Source organism: Nyctereutes procyonoides, unplaced genomic scaffold (assembly GCF_905146905.1).
Source record: "Nyctereutes procyonoides isolate TBG_1078 unplaced genomic scaffold, NYPRO_anot_genome, whole genome shotgun sequence".
NCBI lineage: Eukaryota > Metazoa > Chordata > Mammalia > Carnivora > Canidae > Nyctereutes > Nyctereutes procyonoides.
This window is the reverse complement of record NW_026575046.1, coordinates 25,797,308-25,818,585: the sequence shown is the minus strand read 5'-3', so window position 1 is coordinate 25,818,585 and position 21,278 is coordinate 25,797,308. Positions and strand designations below refer to the sequence as shown.

Genomic DNA, 21,278 nt, shown 5'->3' with positions numbered 1-21,278 from the left:
TGCAGCCAGAGTAATCCTTAGAAAATATAAACCAGTATCACTGAACCAATTAAGGCCATCAGTAGCATTCCATTGCTCTTCAAAATACCTGCACACTAGCACAAAGGCTGGAATGATCTGGTTCCTGCCTGTGCCTCCGCCTCATCCCACATCACCTTCCCACCTTGCTCTTCAGTGTCAGCCACATTAGAGAGTTTAATTTAGTCCTTTAATGCCTCAGAACCTTTACACAAATTCCCTGTGCATGAAACATTGCTCCCTCCACTCCTGAGAATACTTAAATGTCACAATTTCAGGGGAATGCCCCCTGACTCTCTGCCTAGGCAGAAGTTCCCATAAAACAATTAAGTTCTCCTCCAGGGTACATGCTTTAATTCCTACCTAATATCTGCTTCCTAGGTTAGACCATAAACCATGAAGCCTGTATGTTTAAGACACCCATAAATATACTTAAAAGGAAGAAAAACAGAATGAAGGATATGTGTATGGGGAAGACTAATTGCCCATCTCTAACAATTCCTCCACTCCATCATTCTACTTGCTCACTCTTTCTCAGGGGTGGGACATTGAACTTTGTGAATTTGGAAGGAGGATCAGTCCCTTCCCACCTCTTCTGTTCTTAGGGCAGCAGTGTGCCCATGGGAAGCTCTATATCTCTATTCTGCAAGTTTTATGATGTAGGCCCCCCTGAAAATGACCTGATGAGCACTGCTGATGACATACTTGGTTATCTGTGGTCTAAGTCTTGTTCAGTAGGATACACTCAATATGTCTAAGCTGTGCCCTGGAACCCAGTGTTCATTAGTAATAAAAGGGAGTTCCAGTAGGCCAACCCATGTCTTTCTTTCAACTGGTCCTAAATTTAGGAGACATAAAAACAGTTGTTATTTATAAGTTCCCTCCAACAATAGGAAATTGAAGAGTTCCCTCCAATAACAGGAAACAGAAGAGTTGAGAAAACTCTAGAATTTCATTGTTTTTTTTTTTTTTAAACTGATTTAAGGTTGTGTGTGCGTGTGTGTGTGTGTGTGTGTGTGTGTGTGTATGTGTATGTGTTTCAGGGCTTTATTTTCTCCCAATATGTTCACATATAGGTTATCTGAATTAAAAAAAAATCTGACTTACATATTCATGTACTGAATTTGGTAGAGAATCATCAAGAACAGGTCCATTTTCTGGATCGGTAAGATTAAAATCCAAAGTTATCCTTACAGAATCCCGAAAGTCATGCTTGTCCTACAGGTTGAAACATAACATATTTTATCATTGGTATTATATTTCCTGGATGTTCTGATCTTGTTATGGCTTCCATCTGCCTCTATGGTTCAGGCTTACTGGAACATTCTTGTGCACCTGATCTGACATATGATCATCAGGCTTTTGCTTCACTGGAGAGAGACTGCCTTCTGCCTTGATAAGGGACACTGGTGGAATGCAGAGGCTTCAGAGTATGATCAGTTGATTCACCTCCAGTTTCTCCGGGACCCTGCTGGAGTAATAGGATATGCCATACTTTGCCATGTCAGGATATTCTACTCTGGGCTGCTTGTATAACAATATCTTTTCTCTTGAGACGTTGAGCCAACCACTGCCATGTAATACTTCTAGGAAAGTCTCCCAATTTCAAAAAAGCAAACTTTCTTTAAATTGAGTTAGATTTCATTAGTATAATATATGCCTTGAGTTGCAAGAATTTTATAATGCAAAATGATACGTGATATGAATGTAATCAATGTTGTTTCATACTATCACCAGTAACAGCCATCCCTTATGGCATATCCAGAATTATGAGCTTTACAAACATTATTGAGAAGTATTTCAACAGTCCTCCAAGATGAGTAACATTATAGTCATTATTTTACAGATGAAAAATTCAGCCTCTAAGAGACTAAACAACTTGGTTAAAATCACTTGGAATGTGGGGAAGTTTTGAGACAAATTCCATTCTGGCTGACTCCAGAACAAATGTTAATGTATCTATTAAAATCCAAAAAGAATTTGGAAATTTTGAAACTAGTTAATTCCTTTTAATACCAAGTGCCTACACATAGCTAGAGTCTACATTTTGGACAAATATACGCTACAGTGATTTTTAGCAGGTTGGAGGCAGAGGCACATCTGGCATCTGGTTTTTCATGCCCTTTTAAATTTTATACAAGTTATATAAGCACAAAGCTTATGGATGATAGAAAATACTTGATTTCTTCCCCTTCAATTTAAAGAGTGAAACACATATAGCACAGTGGACAAGAAGGGACCCCAGAAATCACATGGGCCAACAGTTTGCCCTCAGGGCATGTAACCACTTATCCACATTTGACAGATAAGGCCCACAAAAGTTAAATGATGTTTTCAGTTTAAAAGAATAAATGAATGACTGTAAACTGAATGAATGAATGAAGGCAGAAGGTATCTTATAAACTAGTATACTGTGCTTTCTACTATTCCATAATATACGGATGACTGATAACACACAGGGAAGATGAAAGATAGTTTTATGAAATGCATTTGGAAATTAGAAGATCAGGCCTGTGATTTTCTGATAAAAGTGACCAAATAAGATGAAGTTTGCTTTGTGATGTGCATTTTGAAATAAAATCATAAGATTGACTTGAAATAAGACATCTATGCTTTATTCTTGATTTGGAATAAAGCAGTTATAACATATATGATTTACTTGCCAACATGTAGAAGGAAAGCTTAGTGCATTCTGATTCTTCAACTGTGATGTTTCTTTGAATCTTTCTTTCTTGAGTTCCAGAGAAAAAGCTTCGTGATATCTGTCTTAGTGAATCTAGTGTGACACGGTACTGCATATCTGGAAATAAAATGACAGAAATATTTACTTGCACTAATTTTCATATGGTCTAGTTCATCAAATTAGCATTATAGAAAAAGCTCTTGAGCAATCAGTCAATAAAAGTTTCTATTACTAAGCTATCCACACTACTGTAGTACAATAGTAGTCCTAGTCATAAAGATAACCTTTGTGATAACCTGTAGGATAACCATAAAGACAATCTCAGAATCACTTTCTGAGTTCACTATGCCTTTAATGTTTAATCACACTTATAATGTATATGTACATATGCACACCCACACACTCATACACATGTACACCTGCATGTAAATGAATTTTCTGACCATGCATGTATTTATTGGGTTTTCACTTAAATTATATTTTTAGTTTAGTAATGTTGAAGTCCTATTTAGAATATTGATTATATTTCAATAGACACAAAAATATACATTAATGTATTTTTACCTATTTTATGAAAAAGTCACTTCAGACTGTTCAAACACATAATAAAATAAGCTTAATAAATGAATTTAATAAAATAGGCATACCAAAATTAAAAAAAAACAAGTTAAACCTTACACTCTCTAAAAAGGCAACAATCCTTAGTTTATTTTTATTTTTTTTCGATTTTTTTTATTTATTCATGATAGACATAGAGAGAGAGAGAGAGAGAGAGAGAGAGAGAGGCAGAGACACAGGCAGAGGAAGAAGCAGGCTCCACGCCGGGAGCCTGACACGGGACTCGATTCCAGGACCGCAGGATCGCGCCCTGGGCCAAAGGCAGGCGCCAAACCGCCGAGCCACCCAGGGATCCCCAATCCTACTTAGTTTTATCACTTAGTTACTTTATAAAAATCAAATGAGACTGAAATAATGCTGTATATGAAAATGTAGCTCATTTTACATTTCTATACCTAATTCATCTTCTAGTCAGAGGGCCATTGCAGAGCATAAGTATGCATGTGTAGAGAAAACTAAGAAAAATAGATTTTAAGGATTAATGATTTTTCATATTCTACTCACGTTTGTTTTATAGAGTAAACTACTCTTTTGCAACCAATGGCCTCCACAGTTTTGACTCCAACATATTTCAATATCATTAAAAAACCACCTTAGATAGTGTACATGTAGGTAGGAGGAGATACTCAGACTGTGCCTGAGAGCATACACATGGGACATGTCCGAATCTCAAAAACCAGGGTTATCTTCTGATTTGAGCAAAGAGATCTCAGGAAGTAGGGGTGGCAAAATATTCAGGTCCTTTGCGATACCAGTCTTACCAAATAGGGTAGGAGAAGCAAGAGAGGGTTTGTGAAAACCTATGGGAAGGAAAACTGGGCTCTTTTGGAGCCCAATTTTCAAATTCTACTTCTTAATTGTATTATTATTATTGTTGTTGTTTTTAGCACCTGGTTGTTTGTGGTAAATGGGAGAGTCATTGCATATAAGCATTACAGTTTCTGCTCCAGAATTTATGGGTTCCATAACATATTCTTTCTTTAGTAGATTTTTTTCAAGGTTCAACATGTACACAGGGGCAAATGTGAGATGCAGATCCCTATCAAGGGGGAAAATACAGTATCTTCCTGAGTTTCCTCATGTGTATTGTCCTCCTGCCCCGAAGTACTTGGTATACATATGACACTTACCAGCTATGTAAATTGTGTCTTCTTTGGACTTTAATTTCACATCAAAACACACTGTAGCATTTATGCATACTGTTTCCTTTCCTTCCACACGGCAGTTTTTCTTTTGGATATTCACTTTATTGGGTTCAAAATTCATAGTCACTTTAACTACAGCCACATCTCGGGACCTACAAACATACACAGTGATGATTATTCACACCTTTTCACATTTAATGAATGCCATCAATATGGGAATGCAATGTGAATGCACTGATGGGGATTCTCCTTTGTGTATAGTTGGGCTCTCAGGATTCCATTTCTTTGGTGATTTTTAAAAAAACATTTATTTTTAAAATTATTTTTAAAGATTTTACTTATTTGCGAGAAAGTGCATGTGTGTGTGCATGAGCTGGAGGGGAGGGGCAGAAGAAGAGAGAGAAGTAGATTCCCCACTGAGCAGGGTCCTGGGATTGAGCCCCATGTCAGCCATAAATAAGTCTTCCGAGCTTTGTAAGAAAACTTTGAAACAAAACCGGAGAGTATAAATTGCCCTTATGTATGTACGTATGTATGTATGTATATATACGCATATATATATATTTAAAGATTTTATTCATTCATTCATGAGAGACAGAGAGAGAGAGAGAGAGAGAGAGAGAGAGGCAGAGACACAGGCAGAGGGATAAGTAGGCTCCATGCAGGGAGCCCCACACAGGACTTGATCCTGGGTCTCCAGGATTACACCCTAGGCTGAAGGGGGTGCCAAACCGCCAAGCCACCTGGGCTGCCCTGTATATATTTTTAATATGAGAGTCAATATGCTAAATATTTTTAAATTAAGGTTATAGTAATAAATTAATCCAGGATTAACAGTTTAAACAAAGACTAAATGTACCCTTTCTGGCTGACACTGGTGACTTCTGGTTTGGAGGCCTGCTTCTGGGCGTGACCTCCCCAAAGTCACAGCTACCTGCTGACCAGAATTCTCCTTTCCTAGGCACCACCTTACAGTTTTTTTCTCCTTATTATATGGCTAAAACATTTTTTAATATAATGGCTATTTTCTGTGCACAATTTAGTGTACAATTTTTATTTGACAGTAAGTTTTTAAACATATCTCTTAAACATTTTAAACATGATCTCTATTTTTAATTTTTAAATTTTTTTTCAAATTTTTAAGTTTCAGTATAGTTGACATATTAGTTTCAGGTGTGTAACTGTGATTCAATAATGGTATTCATTATGCTATGTTCACCACAATAAGTGCAGTTACCATCTGCCATCACACAATGCTATTTACAATGTTATCAATTGTAATTATAATTGCAATTAATTGTCTTAAATTATGACAAAGTCATCTACTTTCAGGTCTCTATCTTTACTACTTTTCTAGATAAATTCCTTCTAGAAAAAGACCTTTGAGGTTTGTTTCCATCTAAATTACTTTAAGTCAATGATTAATTTGGAAGAATCAATACGTGGACTTTTCATCAAAGCACATGGCATAAATATATTTTTAATATATTAAATCCTTTCATTATATTTCTTTTTCATCTTTCTTTTTTTTTTTTTCCTTTGGAGAGAGAGTGAGTGAGCAAGGGGAGGGGCAGAGGGAGAGCAAAAGAAAATCTCAAGCGGACTCCATGCTGAGTATGGAGCCAGACATGGGGCTTCATCTCACAACCATGAGATCATTACCTGAGCCGAAATCAGGAGTCAGATGCTTAACTGACTGAGTCACTCAGGTGTCCCCCTCTTTCGTTATATTTCTTAATTAAGTTTGTAACATTTAAAAAAATTATCACACAAAATTCATATCCTTGATATTTTAGTCACTTTTTTTGCCAAATAGAATGCTTTTTTGAAGTTGGGCTTCCTAACCAGTTAAAACTGGAATTATTAATATTATTAATACATTATTTTATTAACAAGTTAATAAGTAGAATGGTATTTATATATCTGATCATTGATTAGAATTTTACAATTAAATGAAATTAATTTGAGATGCAGACATTTTAAAGGCTGACCATAGATATTACTGAAGATGCTTCTATGCTTGGCCAACAATATGAATACAGACAATAATGCACAATTGTCTAATTATCCATATTAAGTAAATGAGGGAAGAGTCAATTACCCCTAAAAGCTTGTGAACAACTCAAAGTTAGGGATGTTTTCTTGTTCTCTATGGGGCCCTCTTCTACCTTATGCTGTCCTCTAAAACAGAATACCTATCTTAGTGCCAAGCACATAATAAATACCTCAAATTAAGAGTTGGCTCTACTTGTTATTTAATATGGTTTCTCAATTTTAAGACTTATTTACTCCTCCAGATTCTTAAACTATGTAGCTTCTATCTAAATAATGGGGTATGAAAAAAAATAATGGGGTACAAAAGAAAACAGATATTTGGTATAATACAGGCTCCAATCATCCTCTGAGCTCTGGAACTCTTTGTGAAATATTCAGATTAATTGGATGTTATTAAAATACATACCAGAAGAGGGCAGCACCACCAAGGCCCCCAATAGTCACATCAGTCAGACCATCACCATTTAAATCCATTTCTCCATGGATAGACTGGCCAAAAAATTTTAGTGTCTTGCCATCTCCACCTGATGGAATACGCTGTGAAAGTCCCAACAGAGAGTTTTTATGCCAGAAGTGTCTCTTCAAAAACAGTTTTAAATAAATCTGAGAACTTGGATTGGTTAACACAAAATTAGAATTAAAGATATTTTGGAAATCTGCCTAAGAAGCCCCTCATGTGGTGACAAGATGAATTACTCAGATGTTACCAAAGCTTATTCTTTTTATAGTACAGACAAAATAATTTCAGGGTTACTGACACCAGAGAGAGGGAAAAAAATTTTATAACGTCATCTTGTCTAATGCTCAAGGAAAACATTGTGAGTAATTGGCTCTCCTTTCTGGTTCCCACTCAATCCCATAATACCAAGATATTTAAAGATGCTGGAACCTTTAAAACACATCAGACAAGCAAGAGAGGGAGTGGAAGTTTGTCCTAGGGGTCAGTTGGGGGCTCACTGAATTTGACGGCTGGTTATAAATAGAACATTCCACCAAATACATTTTCCAGTATATGATCTTTGCTAAAAGTCAAGGGCACTCTAAACTCAAAAGGCAAGAATGAATGTTGAATTCTCCAAGACTGATTTGTGCATATACCCAAACATAATGTGTTTAATATTCATACTTCCTGATTTGGCTTTTGTTCCAGCTGGTAATATTTTAATAGGACCTGATGGCAAGGAGATGGGACTGACAGACCTTCCCTAAACTTGGGGTCTTCTAATCCTCCTTTCTTCACTTAAAAACCATAAATTAAGAAGCCAAACAAGGCAATCAAAGGGAAACATTTTCCACGCATAAACATTTCTTATGACAATCTATTTTATTATTAATGATTTAAATATTCTCTTTTTTCTACAGTGAAAATGCCGTTTCACTAAATCATCAGGATTAATAGTGAAGGAATAAAGTGATAGAACATAAGAAAGAAACTCTTCCCTTGGGCAGCCTAGGTGGCTCAGTGGTTTAGTGCCGCCTTTGTCCCAGGACCTGATCCTGGAGACCAGGATAGAGTCCCACGTCCAGCTCCCTGCATGGAGCCTGTTTCTCCCTCTGCCTGTGTGTCTCTGCCTCTCTCTCTCTCTCTCTCTCTCTCTCTGTCTGTGTCGCTCATGAATAAATAAATAAAATCTTAAAAAAAAAAAAAGAAACTCTTCCCTTCAATTCTTGATTCCATCACACTCCCGTGGTAAATATTGCCTGTTTTCAGTTAAGCAATGCCATGAAGACTTTTGAATTATTTGAAAATAAATAATTTACTAAATGGATGGAAGTGCTGTTACTGAAATATGTCCTTTACTTTATTGTTTCACTAATGTCATTATGACTTTATGAAAAATTAAGCATGATTTCACAATACATGAATGGATTTTGAGAATTCTGTTGACCACAGTACAAAAAGAAGTCAAATATAAAAAGAAATAATTGGTGCTCTTTCTTTTCATGTTATATAAGTAGTTCAATGCCTAACTACTTATGGTTACTTAAAAACAGACAATTACATTAGAAGAATTCCTTTAAACTCTCCTACTTTTATGGTACATTAAACACTTTTGTGAACGGATAGATATTTTTCTCATGTAGGAAAAAATTACATTTATGGTTTAGAAACATTAACTTACAATAAATGTTAAACAACAACAGAAATCCCCTGCAGGTTAAGCTTAGTTATTCAGATTTTTTTTCCAAGAGGGGTTAGTTGTGAAAGAATTATAAACCTCAGGGACCCAAATTCATTTGACAAAAATATACCAATTTAATTCATAAATATAAATGTAATGCAACTTCATTATAACAACATGGATATTGAATATAAAAACAATAATCTCATATTCTTTATTGACTGAATCATACCGTTATTGTTCTCTTATTCAGAAACAGGTATCCTCTGTTTAGGACCAGCCACAATGCAAGGTCAGATAACATTGTTAAAAAGTGTTTTTTTTTGTTTGTTTGTTTTTTTTTTTTTTTTTTTTTACTATTCTGAGAGCTCAGATCATGATGACATGGCAAATAACAGAAAAAAGAAACTAGATAAAAGGATAAAACAAAATAATGCTTCTGTAAAGAAAACTTAAAAGAGAATTAAATCTAGTTTCCCAAGAGAGATAGAGGAAAAAAATCAATTAATTCATGAAGTAAGACAATAAGCAAGCCTAGCATTAAACCCACTTATCATTTAACGGTAGGAATGTGTAGGTTTAACTTCTTACTTGCGCATACTCTTTCCTTATAGTCTTGCCACTCCCATGATAAATGTACACAGCTCCCCCATGATCATCTTCCAGGGGAGCTCCAATCACAATGTCATCAAATCCATCAAGATTGAGGTCTCTCACAGCAGCAATAGCTGTTCCGAAACGAGCCCCACATGGCTCATTTTTGTTTTCTTTTGTGCATGAATTATGCTTTAGAGATGAGCAGCAAGTCTGCTTAATGGGTTCCAGGCTCATTTGATATTCAAACCTTGTCTGGAAGAAAGATAAACAGGATACTTATGGATTTCTATCATTACTGCAGCACAGTGAAATTTTTAAGTACATGCTAAATCAGTGCTATTAAAAACCATTTGTACATCAATGGTAGAGTTTGTAAAATTTCTTAAAAAGGGTGCTTTCTGAGAGCAAAGATAAAGATTTTAAAGAACAGAAGTATGGGGAGGAAGACATATTAAGGATTTTAATGGATTCTCTTTTTAATGCAACCAAGTGAGTATATAACTGACAGTATGTTTTTAAAGCCGAATAACTGAATTTTTAAATCCTCAATTCAGGTATCTCTCTTTCCTTCATCCAAAATTTGCTTCTTTGGAAAGTCTCTATATAGTCTCCCCTATGGGGTAAAGAGGAAATTGACTTTTTTCCAAAAAGCAAACTTTCCCCAAAGCTATATAGAGTGAAACAAAACAAAACAAAACAAAACAAAAAACTCAATAAGGAACAGAAAGTATTAGTAATGATGGTCAGGAACACATTTTCTAGAAAAAAAGGGAAAAACAGCACAGGACCAAAAAATATTGATGGGAAAAAGCGAACAAAATGATAGGAAGAAAGATATGCAACTTATGGATTAAAACAATTAATTGGACAGACTCTAAGAATTTAAAAAGCTAACTAGATGAATATTGACTTTTCTGTAAATAACAACAAAACAAAACAAACCCCCCAAACTGCCCAAAACACCAACCCCCAAACCCAAAACTCTTCTAATGAAGATCAAGAATTATTTCACCTAATAAATGATGTCTAAGGTCTGGAGTGGAAAACAAAATCTCACTCCAGCCCAATGAAGTATTCCAAAGACTGTAGTAGTTTGCTGAAACTGTCTGGTGTCACTGACATATAGTTTACTATTTCAGTCTCTGCTTTCCCAGCTTTACCTGTTTTTGACAGTTAATGCATTTTAACTGCTAATATTCCCAACACCCCTAGGCCAGAGGTATGAATGGCTGCCCTGTGAGTTTATTTAGCAGTTTAAAAAGATTTATATTTATCTTTATATTTTATGCTAAAAAAGGATATTTCACATTTCCAAGCAGAGAATGCCTAACGGCTTGAACTACCTTATTAGAATTCTAAAATGTTCATTTAGAAACTGAGGAGTTGGTGGGGGTAAAGAGGTCCTGAAAGATTCTTTGCTCCTTTTTCTAAAGTGAGTACCAAATTGGAACTGCATTATTTACTTGAAATTGAAAGAAAGGAAGAGATACTCTCGACATTCTACTAGGCCCAGAGGTACCATTACCTGATTCAGAGCATACACATACACTTTTCCTTGTTCCTCTTTCTCTGTTCCCATGTACATGGGAGCCCCGACCAGAAGAATGTCAGTGTTAGAATCTTTATCAATGTCAATTGTTGTTAAAACACTGCCAAAATAGGAACCGATCTAGGGTACAAAACAAAACAAAATAATCTGATGAACATCAGAAATTCTCAAGATAGCTAAAAGCCTGCATTTCTTTTACTTATACTAATCTAGAAGAGTAATTGAGATTCAGGTAGATATAGAAATAGAAATAAAATATAGAAATGGATTCTACCTGAGAGCTATTTATTGGCTTTTGTGGGAGGCTAATAATCAGACCCATCCTTCAGGATGAGCAGCTGTCCCAGATTCTGCAGCTTGAGAGTAAGAGAAATGGCTTCCTTTAGATTTCATCCTAGCATATCTTTCTTCTTCAAAAAGCAGAAAGGATAATGAATGCCACCATGATTTTTTTTTAGGGAAATAAAATGAGATTGAACAATAATAGGCATTCTAGGATGGCTTCAATATATGTTTATATACCATAGTATGAAAATATGAAATAAAATACAATATGAAGAATTGATTTGTCTTGGAATACTGGTACAGTGTATTTCACCTTGTAGACTTCGAAGTTTACTCAACAAAATGGCTAAGTCTTATGTGAGTGAAATAAGTCAGTCAGAAAGACAATTATCATATGCCTTTACTCATGTGTGGAATGTAAGAAACAGCGCAGAGGATCATAGGGGAAGGGAGGGAAAACAGAATGGAAAGAGATCAGAGAGGGAGACAAACCATAAGAGACTCTTAGTCATAGGACACAAACTGAAGGTTGCTGGAGAGGAGCGGGGTAGGAGTTTGGGGCAACTGGATGATAAGCATTAAGGAGGGCATGTGATGTGATGAGCACTGGGTGTTATATGCAAACTGATAAATCACTGACCTCTACCTCTGAAACTAATGATGTACTATATGTTGGCTTATTGAATTTAAATTAAAAAAACCTATCAGTGCTAAGACACAAAAAAAAAGGCTAAGTCTTGTCTTAGCATCTGTGGAAGATTGAAAAATATAAAAGGATTGCAGGGAGACCATCCCCTTGCAGCAATGTTTTTTTCTTTTAAAGATATGGATGCATTTTAGGGAAATGCAGGAGACTAACACTTCATTATCTAAATGCAATAACCTTACCAAATATTGACCTATGTTTAATATTTGATGCTTTTGATAATTCTCTTATTGAAACTTCCTGTCTTGGCTTCCATGATTTTAATTTTGCTCTCCTGATTCTGCCATAATATCATAGGCCATTCTTTGCTTTCATCTCTGCTAGCTCCTTTTCCTCCTCCCATGCCCTAGATTTTGGCATCCCCTAAACTAAGACCTGAACTTTCCCCCCTTTCCCCTCTCCTAGATGGGTAATCCTTCCAAACATTTCTATTACTGAAAGTTGCAAATTTCATTCTATCCTCCTCTCAAGGCTCCAGTTCTACATTCCTAGACATTGCTAGACACTTAGACAACTGCTAGACATTGACTTTCGAATGTTCTTTCCTCATAGGTTATGAAGGGTTTAAAAGTTTTTTTTTAAGTTGAATTAATTACAAACATAAATAAAATGCTGTAAGATCTAGCAATCTTGGGACTTCATGCTCCCATGACAATAGCTATCTGGAGCTGAGTGGGCACTAAATGTTTAGGTGGCTCATGAGCTGTCCAGGCCATGGTTCCCACCATTTCCTGTTGTTTTTTGTGCAGTAGCTTTATTTATTTACTTTACCTTCCTGGCACCCATAACCATTTGAATTTGTGCTTACTGTTACAGGAAACATGTAAAACCAAATACCATTAAAAAAATATCTACATTGCTTGAGTTGATGACATTCTAATAATGGTGCCACCTTTCTCCCAGATTACCAGGCTTGAAACTTAAATTATTCATAATTTAAATCATTTGTAACTTTCATGAGCAATTTTCACAAAATTTTCACTTCCTGTCTTATAGACAATTAATAGAGTGATATCAGACCTAAGATGTCATACAAAATGCTTCATTTTACAATCTTGTCAGTTCCTCGGTATTTATGTCTACTATGCTCCTTCCTTTTCCATTTTTATTGGTGATACATCATTTTAAGCTCTCCTCACCTTATCCTTGCTACAGCAATAGCCTTTTAAAAATTGTTGATGCATTTTCTGATTACAAATGTGGGCAAAGGGCTAATAAAACTCTTTCACCAGGTTATATTATTTTATATATATGATAATCTTTATATATGAGCCTCTTACTTTTGGTTCACTCTAACTCTGTTCCTCTGGACATCTGTGGGGAAAGGATTTCAATTATATTACTAAGCAATATTGAGAGTGGTAAAAATAATGTCTCATTGGGACACTGCATTTAGGCTGTGGGGAACTATAAATACGTGATTGAGATAACACAGTGTAAGCTTATCAGGATGACTCTGACTACTGCATGTCCTTAAGCTAATGGAGCCCTGGAAGCTAATATCTATGGTGTTGTTATGAAAGATATTGGCTCCTGTGGGGCATTAAAGAGAGGACAGCTCTGTACTTGCCCAATGTATCTGTCTCCTCTCACCCAAGCTGTTCTGTTGGGCCGCTGTGAGTACACCTGCAGGGGAGGAAGGCTGATGCTTCCCTGCCTTTTGGAGTAGTCAGTGATGGGAGGAGTGTAGAGGGGCAGTCTGATGAGCTGGGATATGTAGTGAAGCCCAAATGATTGCAACACAATAGTAACCAACAGCATAGATGTTTCAGTTTAAAAGTATTTACATATATTTATGTTTGCATATTGCATGTATAATTTCTTAAACTCTTTTTAGTATTTCTCAATATTTCTCAGTATCACCTAATGAGAATTTTTTGATTTTACATGTTATAACTTCCCATGACCACCAGGAGAAAATCCAATTTCTTTAGTTTGCCTTACACAAGCCTTTCTTTTGAAGCCTTACACAATTGGAGTTCACATTATCTTTTTAACTGGCTCTTCTGTTTTTTCTACCTATCTACAGTCTATTTTTTCCTTCTAGACTAGCACAAATCTTATCTTGTATTGAGACTTTTGGCACCAATTCTAGCTTAAAAAATCTTCCCATCTTCTGAGTTTACTGTATGTGCCACTGGCATTTTCAAGCCTCTTGATGTTTTAGATATTTTTTATGTATATATTTGTATATCTGTATCTATATAATCATCTATACATCTTATCTCCACTTCCATGTAACTGAAATATTCCTGAGGCCAAAGATGCAGGCATTTTACATCCCCACAAGGAAGCTAACATGGAGCCCTGTTTAATAAAGTTGATATTGATTATGAGAGGATTTTTTCTTTCAAAGTTTAGGACAATAGATGGTTCATTTAAATTTGCAGAGAGTATAAATGGATTAATTTAAAACAATAATTTTCAAGCTTACCTGTTCTCCACTGAGCGTCTGGAGAATCTTGATGTCTCCATCGTCCATCCTGTAGATGACAACCTGGCCTGTATGATTATACCGTGGCTGTCCAGCAATGTACAGCACAGCTCCAGAAACAGTGGCAGAGTTCACTGTGTAGCCTAACAAAAGAGAGATGCCAGATGTCAGATGTACTACTTGATCCCTTAAAATCTGTACAGAATAAATTAAGATCCATTTTAAGTGGCTGGGAGAATTATTTTTTGTGTCTTTATATATATTTATCTTGTTTTTGAAAATATTTATTTAAGTTTGTCTTGGTAGAAGCTTTTAGCATGCTTTCTGATTATCTATTGCGACTGTTTTGTCCACTCCTCCACCCCAGTTTTTCATTGTTTAAAGGCAAAAATGATGTAACAGTGATGAAAGAAGGAAAAAAAAAACTCCACAAAAAATCCCTCATAATCCCAATTCACCACTTTGTAATAAATCAATTGTACTTTATCTGGACATATTATAAAGACTGATAATTTTGATAATTATTAATTTATTTTATTATTTTATATGATAAAAATAATAATTTTAAATAGTTCGAATCATAGGAAATGTAAGCCTTTTCTGTGTTGCTGCTCTAGATTATTTATTTATTATCTATTTATCTATCTATCTATATATATATTTATTTATTTGAAAGCTAAGGTGTGAGCCTGCTCCTGAGGCAGGGGGAAGAGCAGAGGGAAAGAGAGAGAGAGAATCTTAAGCAGGCTCCATGCCCAGCATTGAGCCCCCACAGGGCTTGATCTCTCAACCCTAAGATCATGACCTGAGCTGAAATCAAGAATCAGATACTTAATCAACTAAGCCACCCAGATACCCTTGCTGCTGTAGATTTTTAAGTAGTACTTTTAAGTAGTTGACGTTTATTTCTCTAAGTTAAGGCATAAAGGCATTACGTTTCTACCAAAGGACCATTTCCCAATAACATGGAAGGATTTTTTAGGTGGTTTTAAATTTTTTGTTATTATACTTAAGCCTTCAAAGACATCCTTGAACATTTATTTTTTTTCCTTCTTTTGGATTTTTATGGTGATAAAATTCAAGGAAAAATTACTGGATCAAATTTTCAATTCCTTCAGTGTCGAGCAAATTGTTTCCAGAACATTTGTACTAATTTATTCTACGAACAGCCAAAGGACACACTAATTTCATCAAATTCCCCAAACATTGGGTATTATTACTGTTATTTAACTTTGTGAATGTTATAATAGATGTTAAACATAATCTAACAATAATATTTTGCTGTGAATTTAATTTGCATTTTTGTGGTTAAAAGGAAGTAGAAGGGGTGATGGGTGAAACAGGTGATAGGCATTAAGGAGGGCACTTGTGATGAGAACCAGGTGATGTAAGGAAGTGTTGAATCACTATACTGTACATCTGAAACTAATATATGCTATATGTTAACTAATTCGAATTTAAATTTAAAAAGTGAGCTTTGACATTCCTCTTTTTAATTGGGCTTTCATTTTTTGTGTCAGATAATTCTTAATTTTTACATGAAGAATTAAATTTATTCTTTGTGTCCATAGAGAAAAAAGCTCAATCAATAAATAAAAATTGCCATGTGCACATTTCCACTCTACAGAAGGAAGAAATGTTCTAGTAACCAGATCTGCCCATCAGCAGAGCAGAAGGCATTTTATTTTCCCAAATACCACAGAATAGTATTTCTTACTAAGAAAAAGATTATTTTGAAATTTTTTTCCAAGTGTTTTACTACAAGGTTATAGTTTTCACTTTCTTACATTTTTGTAAAGGAGCAGAGGTTTTTGTACTAAAACATGTTTGATTCTCACAAGTGCTAAAGGTACACAATTCCTCAGGCATTTTTCCTTCATGAATATTTTTCTCACATTCTCATTTCTTCATCTTTCTTTGAGCTTCTAAAAAAATTACACATAATAAATTATAAACTATTCTTTTTCAAACAAGTAATTTTACTAAACAAGTGCTGATGTTACTAACCACAATATTGCTTAAAAAATAAAAGCCTTAAGGTCATGTTTATACATAAATAAAGTAAAAAAGAAGAATATGAAAAACAAAGCTGTTTTATTTTATGTCACTCTACTAAAAAATATATTTTTTTTAAATTTTTATTTATGACAGTCACACAGAGAGAGAGAGGCAGAGACACAGGCAGAGGGAGAAGCAGGCTCCATGTACCGGGAGCCCGACGTGGGATTCGATCCCGGGTCTCCAGGATCGCGCCCTGGGCCAAAGGCAGGCGCTAAACCGCTGCACCACCCAGGGAATCCCTCTACTAAAGAATATTAAGACGAGATAGGCCTAAGAGTGTTAGTATACTTTATTTTTTTTTAACTTACAGAGCTATGAATGCCAACTGATAAAAGAACCTTTAAAAAAAATTTCAAATTATGTTTGAGGCTTGGGGTTGTATGATTATTTGGTTAATTAATTTCAATAATTTGAACTTGGTAACTACAGCTATTAACTGAAGTCTTCACAAAGACAGTACCTACCCGTGAGATAGTTGCTGGTTAAAGCTCAGGTGTCTAAAGAAATAAAGAGGGAGAGAGAAAGAAGGCCATGTAACATCTAATTTTCTTGAAAGGAAAATAATTATAAACATCCAAGTTTAATCTTGCTTTCTGAAGAGAAAAAAAGTACAAAATTGAAGAGAAAGGAAAATTCATAGCATAGTCTGCTGCATGGATTTAGAAATAGATCCTGTCAGCTTTCATAATTTACTCCTTGGGGAAAGTGCTAGGATCTGGTGAGGTAATGGGAAATAGGTATGTTCTGCTTTGATTTCATGCATTTGTCTCATATCTTTACTTTTTCTCTTGAATTTGTCTGGCATGATTAGAAAGGGGCAGGCCGTGGGTGGAGGAGGCAGAGAACGAGACTTCAAACATATTCTCACCATCAAAACCACTTGCTAAGTGCATATTATCCTAGTGGAAAGATGGGTGAGCGGCCGTCCCCTGAGAGCTCCAACAGCTTCTATTTCTACTTCTTTCTCATAATTACTGATTAGTATGAGATTTTTTTTAATACAGCATCTACCTCTCACTTTGTCCCCTCCATAAGATTTTCCACAGTCTAACAACTTGCAGTCCACACAAATTTCAGACTAACGCATTCAAACTCTTCTTAATTTTTAACTCACACAAGCAGACATTTTGAAAACCCCATTTCAGATTTGGAATAATATTTGTGGTATAAAGCTATTTTTCTTCTCTGGCCCCTTTCTGTGTGCTTTTTTGCTTTAAAAGAAATCGACTGTAAACTTTATGTTGGCAAAATATCCTATGTGCTAATGTGTGATTAAGCTAATGAAATTATTTCTAAGATATAAAATCATTTAAGCACATTGTGGACAATATACCACAAATTTCCTTTTCTGGGTAGAAAGAAATCATATGTTATAAATACTGTGGTTAAGAATGCAGGTTCTTAGTTTTTTCTTGCTTACAGTGTTATCTTTAAGTTTTTTTTTTTTTATTTTATAAATTAATTTTTATTGGTATTCAATTTACCAACATACAGAATAACACCCAGTGCTCATCCCGTCAAGTGTACCCCTCAGTGCCCGTCACCCATTCACCCCCACCCCCCGCCCTCCTCCCCCTCCACCACCCCTAGTTCATTTCCCAGAGTTAGAAGTCTTTATGTTCTGTCTCCCTTTCTGATATTTCTCACACATTTCTTCTCCCTTCCCTTATATTCCCTTTCACTATTATTCATATTCCCCAAATGAATGAGAACATACACTGTTTGTCCTTCTCCGGTTACTGTGGCCAAGTTCAAAAAGGGTGTTGCCTGAGTTCTCCTCTGGGATTTTGATGGAATCTTGTCTCACATTTAGATCTTTCATCTATTTTGAGTTTATCTTTGTGTATGGTGCAAGAGAGTGGTCCAGTTTCATTCTTCTGCATGTGGATGACCAATTTTCCCAGCACCATTTATTGAAGAGAGTGTCTTTCTTCCAGTGGATCGTCTTTCCTCCTTTATCGTATATTAGTTGACCATAAAGTTCAGGGTCCACTTCTGGGTTCTCTGTTCTGTTCCATTGATCTATATGTCTGTTTTTGTGCCAGTACCACACTGTCTTGATGAACACAGCTTTGTAGTACAACCTGAAATCTGGCATTGTGATGCCCCCAGATATGGTTTTCTTTTTTAAAATTCCCCTGGCTGTTTGGGGTCTTTTCTGATTCCACACAAATCTTAAAATAATTTGTTCTAAGTCTCTGAAGAAAGTCCATGGTATTTTGATAGGGATTGCATTATACGTGTAAATTGCCCTGGGTAACATTGACATTTTCACAATATTTATTCTGCCAATCCATGAGCATGGAATATGTTTCCATCTCTTTGTGTCTTCCTCAATTTCTTTCAGAAGTGTTCTATAGTTTTTAGGGTATATTTTGAGAACCATTTGAATGGTAAATGGTTCTCCAACCTTTTATTTTCAGGTTGTAGGTGTCCTTCTGTCTAAAATGAGTCTCTTGTAGACAGCAAATAGATGGGTCCTGCTTTTTTATCCAGTCTGAAACCCTGCGCCTTTTGATGGGGTCATTAAACCCATTCACGTTCAGAGTTACTATTGACAGATATGAGTTTAGTGTCATCATGATATCTATTTAGTCCTTGTTTTTGTGGATTGTTCCACTGAACTTCTTCTTAAAGGGGAGTTTTAAGAGTCCCCCTTAAAATTTCTTGCAGAGCTGGTTTGGAGGTCACATATTCTTTCAGTTCCTGCCTGTCTTGGAAGCTCTTTATCTCTCCTTCCATTTTGAATGAGAGCCTTGCTGGATAAAGTATTCTTGGTTGCATGTTCTTCTCCTTTAGGACCCTGAATATATCCTGCCAGCCCTTTCTGGCCTGCCAGGTCTCTGTGGAGAGGTCTGCTGTTACCCTAATACTCCTCCCCATAAAAGTCAGGGACTTCTTGTCTCTTGCTGCTTTAAGGATCTTCTCTTTATCTTTGGAATTTGCAAGCTTCACTATTAAATGTCGAGGTGTTGAACGGTTTTTATTGATTTTAGGGGGGGATCTCTCTATTTCCTGGATCTGAATGCCTGTTTCCCTTCCCAGATTGGGAAAGTTTTCAGCTAGGATTTGTTCAAATACATATTCTGGCCCTCTGTCCCATTCGGCGCCCTCGGGAACCCCAATTAAACGTAGGTTTTTCTTCCTTAGACTGTCATTTATTTGCCTTAATCTGTCTTCATGGTCTCTTAATTGATTGTGTCTTTTTTCCTCAGTTTCCCTCTTTGCCATTAACTTGTCTTCTATGTCACTCACTCGTTCTTCCACCTCGTTAACCCTCGTCGTTAGGACTTCTAGTTTGGATTGCATCTCATTCAATTGATTTTTAATTTCTGCCTGATTGGATCTAAATTCTGCAGTCATGAAGTCTCGTGAGTCTTTAATGCTTTTTTCTAGAGCCACCAGTAGCTGTAGAATAGTGCTTCTGAATTGGCTTTCTGACATTGAAGTGTAATCCAGATTTTGTAACTCTGTGGGAGAGAGGGCTGTTTCTGATTCTTTCTTTTGAGGTGAGGTTTTCCTTCTAGTCATTTTGCTCAGTGCAGAGTGGCCAAAAACAAGTTGTATTGGAACACGGGGGAGTATCACTGGTCCGTCCAGCTGGTCTTCTGGGGGAGGGGCCTGCTGTGCTGATTTTCAGATGTTAGCACTTGGGGGAGCTGCTCTGCCCCTGCCTGCTGCCGGGCTCAGCGGGGACCCCGTGGGGCCCCAGGAGGAACAGCAGCAGTTGCTATGGCAACTCTGGAAGCCTGGATTTAGCCTCCGCAGGAACTACGGGGCTCGGGCTCTCGGTTCTCCGTCTGCAGGGCCTGGAGGCTCCGGGGCGGGGCCGCTGATCTGCTCAGCTCCGGGCAGGAGCGTCCTCGCTGTCCTGGGCCCTCCCGGCCTCTGCCTGTCCCGGGGGAGGCCGGATCCTGGGCTGTGTCCCGGCGCCCTGTGCTCCGGGGCCTGCGCTGGTGGATTCGCGCTCCCGCCCCGCAGCCCCCTCCGCGGAGCCGCTCCTGAGCCCCTCCGAGCTGCTCCGGTCCCGCCGTGCGCGCTGCAGCCCTTAGGGAGCTCGGCGCACTCTCCCGGGGCGCAGGTGTCTGTTAGTGTCCCCGGGAGCCCGAGGGCATCCCCGCCCTCCTGGGTCCTGCTCCAACTCCCTGCGAGCCCCTTTCCGCCCGCCCGGGAAGGTTGGTGCAGCTCCTGCTCCTCCGGGACGGGACGGGGCTCTCCTGTCCTGGGGACACTCGCCCCGGCCTCAGCCCGGCTCCTCGCGGGGCCCCTCCCCCTCGGAGGCCTTTTGTTCCTTTATTTCTTTTTCCCCGTCTTCCTACCTTGATAGAAGCGCGGACTCTTCTCACTGTAGCATTCCAGCTGGTCTCTCTTTACATCTCAGGCCGAATTCGTAAATTTTCAGGATGGTTTGAAGGTTATCTAGGTAATTTGGTGGGGACAGGTGATTTGGGGACCCTGCTCTTCCGCCATCTTGCCCCTCCCTCTATCTTTAAGTTTTGAATTCACTAAGCCTGCTTTAAGCAACCATGAATCCAAGCTTTCAGGGAATAGATTTAGGATTCTTAAAACTATTCGGTTTTAAGGAATTTTATCACATAATAACTCAGAATACTAAAAGAACTATAGTGTTCTCAAAATGTGTGAGCTTTTTAAAAAAGATTTTTATTTATTTTAGAGAGAGAGAGTGTACACGAGAATGCAAGATAGGGAGGGGTCGTTTGAGAGGGAGAGGGAGAGCGAGAGGGAGGGAGAATCTGAAGCAGACTCGGAACTGAGCATGAAACCTGATTTAGGACTCAATTCCAGGACCTTGAGCTGAAACCAAGAGTTGGATGCTTAACCCAGGTGCCCCCAAATTTGTGAACTTCTTAAAATGTCACACACATCTTTGTGGACTTCATGCTATATCTTTAATTTGTAAATGTCTTTAATTTTGAAATGAACACTGGAATAAGAATCAAGAGACCTAGATTCTAGTCCAGATCTGTCATAGGTAGCTATGAC

The 21,278-nt window shown here is 37.2% G+C and overlaps 1 protein-coding gene across 1 annotated transcript in view; it reads right to left on the bottom strand.

The window, feature by feature from the left end:
- Nucleotides 1–21,278, bottom strand: part of ITGA1 (integrin subunit alpha 1) — a 167,224-nt gene that overhangs the window by 35,518 nt on the left and 110,428 nt on the right. Inside the window, exons 12-18 of the mRNA XM_055324892.1 lie at nucleotides 14,214–14,356; nucleotides 10,765–10,908; nucleotides 9,234–9,491; nucleotides 6,926–7,056; nucleotides 4,450–4,616; nucleotides 2,682–2,818; nucleotides 1,126–1,236 (exon numbers count right to left, since the gene is read on the bottom strand). Coding sequence (XP_055180867.1) covers nucleotides 1,126–1,236; nucleotides 2,682–2,818; nucleotides 4,450–4,616; nucleotides 6,926–7,056; nucleotides 9,234–9,491; nucleotides 10,765–10,908; nucleotides 14,214–14,356 — 1,091 coding nt within the window. The remainder of the gene's footprint in view (nucleotides 1–1,125; nucleotides 1,237–2,681; nucleotides 2,819–4,449; nucleotides 4,617–6,925; nucleotides 7,057–9,233; nucleotides 9,492–10,764; nucleotides 10,909–14,213; nucleotides 14,357–21,278) is intronic.